The sequence below is a fragment of the Atta colombica genome, unplaced genomic scaffold (assembly GCF_001594045.1).
Source record: "Atta colombica isolate Treedump-2 unplaced genomic scaffold, Acol1.0 scaffold51, whole genome shotgun sequence".
NCBI lineage: Eukaryota > Metazoa > Arthropoda > Insecta > Hymenoptera > Formicidae > Atta > Atta colombica.
Window position 1 is genome coordinate 1,757,948 of NW_017259541.1, and position 6,842 is coordinate 1,764,789.

At 30.8% G+C, this 6,842-nt stretch overlaps 2 protein-coding genes across 9 annotated transcripts in view; both read right to left on the minus strand.

The window, feature by feature from the left end:
* The window catches only part of LOC108691762 (sodium/hydrogen exchanger 7), a 12,446-nt gene extending 7,879 nt beyond the window's left edge, over nucleotides 1-4,567 (minus strand). For all 6 annotated transcript variants that reach the window (XM_018199655.1, XM_018199659.1, XM_018199660.1 and 3 more), the window contains exons 1-8: nucleotides 4,280-4,567; nucleotides 3,292-3,518; nucleotides 2,675-2,752; nucleotides 2,491-2,567; nucleotides 1,885-2,094; nucleotides 1,120-1,370; nucleotides 649-851; nucleotides 142-407 (exon numbers count right to left, since the gene is read on the minus strand). In XM_018199655.1, coding sequence (XP_018055144.1) covers nucleotides 142-407; nucleotides 649-851; nucleotides 1,120-1,370; nucleotides 1,885-2,094; nucleotides 2,491-2,567; nucleotides 2,675-2,752; nucleotides 3,292-3,518; nucleotides 4,280-4,523 — 1,556 coding nt within the window. In that variant the 5' untranslated portion in view covers nucleotides 4,524-4,567. The remainder of the gene's footprint in view (nucleotides 1-141; nucleotides 408-648; nucleotides 852-1,119; nucleotides 1,371-1,884; nucleotides 2,095-2,490; nucleotides 2,568-2,674; nucleotides 2,753-3,291; nucleotides 3,519-4,279) is intronic.
* Nucleotides 4,568-5,729: 1,162 nt separating this feature from the next.
* Nucleotides 5,730-6,842, minus strand: part of LOC108691735 (transmembrane protein 43 homolog) — a 3,335-nt gene continuing 2,222 nt past the window's right edge. For all 3 annotated transcript variants that reach the window (XM_018199608.1, XM_018199610.1, XM_018199609.1), the window contains exon 6: nucleotides 5,730-6,318. In XM_018199608.1, the coding sequence (XP_018055097.1) occupies nucleotides 6,036-6,318 (283 nt within the window). In that variant the 3' untranslated portion in view covers nucleotides 5,730-6,035. The remainder of the gene's footprint in view (nucleotides 6,319-6,842) is intronic.

Below are 6,842 nucleotides of genomic sequence, written 5' to 3' on the forward strand. Positions count from 1 at the left end.
AGCAATTGTATTGATAACAAATTAAATGGAAATAAGAAATAACAAATTGTCAAAAAATTCGTTTGTTTTCTTGAATAAAATTCTTAATAAAAGAAAAAAAAAGAAAAAAAAAACAAATAAATATTTAGTTATTTTACTCACGGAATATTGAACCAGCTTAAAAATTGCGTTGTTGCACCTCCTTGTAGAATAACCGTCAATATAACAATTAAGCTAGTCGTGGTCAACATAGCTTGCCTGGCGTCCGACACGGTGTTCCTAATGGCGAGAGCGAAGCTCATGGCGCCACGCAATCCTGCGAAGAACAGCATGTGCTGATAGTTTAATGATATCTTCGGCTTTCGCGCCAGATTCAATATGAAGGATAACGGATAAACATTAGCCGCGCGACCCAATAACGCGCATAGCTGTAAAGTATGTTAAGGAAAATATTTTATGAATTAAATTAAATAAATAAATTGAATATTTATTTAGAATTTGCTTGATATCTATTTAATAATATTCTTTCGACAATTACGTTGTATATAACGTTAAATTGAAACGATTCATTTAAAGAATTTTTTCACTTAGAGATTTTTTTGGAATCAATCAAAAAAAATCAAATGACGCTGACGCTATAATCTCTGTAGATGTATAATGTAAGGATACAAATCCCGCGAAAATAAAGCCAGGATCGAAATGATGTTTTGGGAAGGTAAACATCGAGACGCCGATGTAACTAAATATGAAATTCTCGGCTAAGAAATTTAACAGCTCGAACAGTTGTTTTGTACGCTGACGCGAGTCCAGACTCAGGTTGTTGTATGTGTAATGAGCCTGGCATATTCCACAGAAGAGAACAGCAACCACGCCTAAAATTCATAATAAATTCATAATATTTCATAATAAAATCATAATCTCTAGATTGATGCAAAAAATTTTTCTTAAGTTCCATTTTTAAATAAAGACACTAATGTTAGCTTTTAGAAAAGAAAAGAGAAACAACTTCTTTCTACATGAAAAAGCTGTTGAATCAACGATGACTATTTTTATTAATAATAGTTCTTAAGAGAAAAAAATTTATATTATTCTTTATTTCTAATGTTATACTATAACACATGCAAAAATATTATGCATTACCTGTAAGATCGGTAGCTTCGGCGATTAAAAATGTACTATATGACATTAAAACGAATAATGCTGACTCTAAGAGAGGAAAGTCTCGAACCCTGGTAAACTTGGTCAATAATGCAGTGATGCATCCCATCGTAGCACCGATAAAGAGAGACAAACTAAATATTTCAACGAAATCTCCGAACGCCTGGAAGAACGCCACGGTTTCGAAACCACCTGATCCCGATTGATATCGTTCTGCGTAGTTTTGTATTGAGCTGAATTGAAATATCAGAATATTTTCAATATTGCATTTATATTGAATGTATATCGCTAAATTATAGCTGCAATTTATTGTTAAATAATTCCTTATAATATCCACTTTTTATTGCAGAATCCATACACTGAGAAAAAAAGTCATAATATTCGCAAGTTAACATGTAACATTTTCTGGATATTTATTAATTATAAAAAAATTTGTCTATAGCAACAAAATATATATTTCTATAAAATATATTTCATTAAGTGTAAAAAAAAATAAAATAGATGATTTATTTGAGAAATAAAATTTTATTTTGCCATTTAAATAAACATTTATTTCAGAAGTAAAGTTTTACGAATAAATTTTTAAGTGTCTTTTTCTCAGTGTAACGCAACTTCTTTGGCTAATTTCGAATCCTCGATTTTTTCTGTCGCAATAATTTCGTTGCAGAAAGAATCGATTTGGCTAAAGAATCCAAAAATCAGGGAAAATAAAGTAGGATTGATTCTGCAAAATTTCTGTATACTAACCCACTAAGTACAATGGCAACCGCATCGTTCAATACACTCTCGCCGAATACCAAAGCATACAGATTAACGTCTACATGTAGGTCGTTGAAGATGGATATTATTGTCAGAGGATCCGTAGGCGATATTAGAGCGCCAAAGTATAGGGTATCCAGAAATGTGAACGACGTGGAGAGATGTGGTATCAATTGTACAAAAGCATACATCAGAGCTCTACAATACGATAATACGATATCGACTTATTAAAATAAAATTTACAAGTTAAATTTAAAGGAAAACACGAACTGTTTTTAGTTATAAATGGCGAGACAAGAAGTAGATAAGCTCGGTCAAAGTACGAGCTATACAAAGATCCGCAATACTTTCTATAAATATATTTGTTGCTAAGAGTCTGATAACAGTAGTCTCATAAATATGCAATAATTAAAAAATAATTAATAAATATGAAATATGTAAAAATGGCACCTTCTTAAAAAAAAAGAAAATAAAAGAAAGAGAATATGTTTCGATAACAATACAAAATGTCTATAATAATAGACACGTGACATATAAATTAATACTTTTTTCTCAAGATTTCCACAATAAAATAACATTAAAGGAGAAGCTTACCCAATAACAAAAGCTGATATAGAGGTTCCTATCAAAGCATACATGAGAATTGCACCTAAATTTCTGAAGAAGTATCTCTGGAAGAATTCGATTATCAAAGAGTTATAAATAGGAATTACATGTGTGGTGTATATCCCATTATTATGACTTTCCAACAAAGAAATAAGCGCGTTAATATACTTACACGCTTTAAACTATATCCAGCATGAAAGATAATGGGAGGCAAGATGATATTGAAAAATATTTCAGGATCAAAAGTTGCCTGCAACAACAACCATTACATCCATTAAATAAACTGTTTTAAAAGCAAAATGATTTCAAGTTTAATGTAATAATTATCTAGGCTTATTTAAAACTCAATAAACAACCTAATTAGCTAAATCTATCGAAAACAAATTTTATCAAAGGCTTCAAATTTTATCGATAAAAAGGCACCAAATTTGATGCAAATTCTGTTGTATTCAACGTCAGCAGATTAGTGGCAGATATACAACAAAAACTGTTGACATAACATGAGAACAATTTGACGAAACTGTGCAAAGCTTGATGACAAGCTCATAATGAGAATCGATCAAAACAAAGATTTGCTCGCTTTTGCTGCCAATTTACTATTTGGTACACCAGTCTTCTTAACAAAACAGAATTGATAATAAATTATTGTTCAGTGCACATATGGCACTGGACAATAATTTGTTATCAACTCTGAGTGAGTGTGATGCAACAATTTGCTATCAATTTGTTTGCTGAAAATTTTCTTTAGACAAATAATGTAACTTATCATCTCACGAAAGACTCAGTCACCTTTAAATCGATTTCATTATCTTCCTTGTAAATTTCGCCACGAAACGAATACGCGAATGTTTTGTTCTTCACGACACCGCCACCCTTATCTTCCGGGAAACGTAACCATAACGTGTCCGGTGGTACAGACTGATTGTATTTGCTAGAATTATCTGGAACCACCGGCATATGCAGAATAGTGCTGCTCGTTGTGAAACCATAACGTATTATCGCTCCTATGATTAAGCCTGTAACAAGCAATTTTATCCTAAATAAATACAATTATCTTGCAGTTTTATTCCAAATAAACAGAATTATCTAACATGTTATCAGCAGTGATCATTAAAATTATATTTAAGAATGTGTTTTAACAACGTAATTAATTTCATTTCAGATTCCAAAATAAGAATAATATGAGCTATGAAATAATTCACAAATCTTTATTATAAAAGTCTTGAAAATTAAGAAAGTTCAAATTTTATTCATTGTTACCAAACTAAAATTAACTTATTCAAATGTTTAAGAACAATAATAAAACCCATATCTATATAAGACCTTCTAAGAAATTTATTATTTCATAATTGTTTTAGAAAAACTTCACAAATGTTAATCTCATAAAATACTTTTCTATCATTAAATTATCAATAATATTATATCACTAATATTATAATCAATGACTTTTATAACTAGACTCTCATTTTGATTATTTTGCAAAAGTCTGAAAATAATAATTATTTTTCACAGTTAATTTATACATAAAAGGAAAAATAATTTTAACGAAAAAAATTGAAAATTGAGACACAGGGATTTCATAAAAATAAGTATACGAATTAAATAGATGTGTAAGATTTGCAAGTTGTTGTTCCATAAATAGACGAATACAATAAAAGAACGTGACACGTGTCCTTGATGATGCATACTTGTGAAATTTGCTCATGTAATATTTATATTCGTGTATTAACAAGAAAAAAGAAAGATCTGAAAATTGTTGATAGCAGACGACTCTCACCGTAAATGACAGCCAGACCAGTTTCATGGAGGAACCTCAAGCGGCGGTGCTTGAACATCCATATTGTTAAAACGGTTAAAATCAATAGGAAGGTATAGAGCAGGAGATTGAGACTGTCGAGCCGGTGCAACAGCTGAGCCTTGGCGTCCAATTTGATGTCCGTCGCCGCGCCATTGCATAGTTTCAAGAGAAAAGTACATAAAACTCCTACGAGCAGGAGACGTACGCCGCCATTCGCCGCCATCTTCGACCAACGTCAGGTCGGTCAGGCGACATCCGCGCGCGCGAGAAAAGGTGAGTCACACCAGAGCATTGACGAGATACTATTATTAAAGACTGTTAACTCTGGGCGATAAATTTTCGGCGATATAAAAAGGGCCCGGAGGTAATTGAAGAACGCTGACATTATCGACAATTGATATAAATTTGCTATTAAAATTATTTAAGCAGAAAGAAATCTGAGCAACGTCCACTTTTCTTAGGGTACATCGTCCACTTTTCAAGTCTGGAGATGATAAATCGATTTGGTTCATATAATCGTGTTACATGTTGAACCAAATATTAATTTAACATCTCTAGTTTTGAAAAGTGGATGTTGCTATGTAGTTTACATCCACTTTGTCAGAGAGCAGCATTTTGCGATTACAAGTTTTGGGCCATCATATCCTCTCTCAGATTTCTCTCTGATTTAAGTGATAATTAATTTTTAAAAATTATCGCAGACGCAACAATTAAAAAGTGAATTTGACGTGTGATTGGAAATTATAATAAAATTGTATAGGTTCATTGAGACGTATAAATGAGAATTGTTTCTTTAAAAATTGTTTAGACTATATTTCGTATAATTTATTAATAATAGGGAGGTTTTTGCAACGTGAGGTCCAGATACGGTAAACGCTGAAGTCACGTTATTCTTATGGTATAAAAAGTTACTTTTTACACCATCTTTATTTATTATCTTAACATACGCGGAATTGCTTAATTAAACTGTAATAAATGCAACGGACCAATTCGAGAAAAGGAGGAGACTTGACTAGGATCAAGCGTTACAACATAATGACTATGTTCAGCAAAAAAAGCTGTGTATCTGTTGTGAAATTCTTTATGATCGCTCTTGTTCCTAGTTCTTCACTGCATCTATTCATATTAAAGAAAGATGCAAAGCTGCTTTTTCTACTGAATCTAGCCAATATTTAGTTACAACTCGTGCAGCTACTGTTTATCATATCTGTAAGTGTCAAATTACTTCTTATTTTAATAATAATGAACAGTGATGAATCTATGAACATAATGGATGTATATATTCATATTCTTTACCATATCATTCAACGATAGGGCTTCTTATAAAGGTTCAACATTCGTATTTAAATATAAATAGTATTAAATATAAATAGTAATAGTGGATCGTTTTCAGAAGGAATCAATTATTGATAGGACTGATATTGTGATCTTTTGTGATACATTGTTTAAGACATAAAATATTTTAATGAATAACTAACTTTGTACAGGAGAAATACACTTAATAAATAATTTTATCCTACAGTCTTAATACACAAGTTAAAAAGTATAAATAATTTTTTCATTTTAAGTAATATTCTTCTCTCATTTACTTATTTTAAATATTTCTTTCCTATTATTAAACACACAAGAAAATAGAGAAAGGAAGAATCGAACAAATGTGTGCAAGTATTGATTAAATTAATAATTTAATGCATCTTAAGATAAATCGTTTTTAAAGTGACTTAATAAATATAATCTATAACCTCCTGTAATTATCACGTTGCTGAGATGAAGATCCCGATATCAGTGTCGAATAAATAAACGGCAAAACAGAGGCTAGTGCTAAACAGAGACCAACGACTGGTCGATACCACACCCAAGCGAAACCAATCACCAATAGACTGATAGACATAGAAACTGACATAGTCAGAGACTCGACTGCAATTATACCGCAAAGGAATGTCGAGTTTAGTATAATTGTTTTTAATATATTTGCTAAGCATGTTGCTGCCACAAACAAGACCAACCATCCGAGCCCTCTGCAATAAAAATAATGTCATTTAAACAAAATGATAATCTCAATTCCCTGATATAAAAAAATATAATTATAATAAATTTGGCAAATAGGGAATTAGTTGTAATACGTGTGCAATGAATTTCAATATTATTGAATTGTATGTATTCTAATTTAATTATTATTCATTTGTAAACATGTTTCGGCTAACATTTTAGCCACACATATAAATAATTCCATGTGGAATTTTTAATGTCTGCAATGTTCCATGGATATTAAAAATAAGGAAAATCATGCAAGTATCAGTAATCAAGTAGCTTAATTTTATACATCTCAACTCTTACATTTCCACATGGAATTATCTATGTGTATCGAGGATGGCTAAAAAGTTAGCCAAACATGTTTACAAATGAATAATAATTAAATTAGAATATATACAATTCAGTAATATTGAAATTGATTGCGCACGTATTATAGCCCTATTTGTCGAATTTATTATAATTATATTTTTTTAACGTCATTTAACTATTAATATTTTATGATATATAC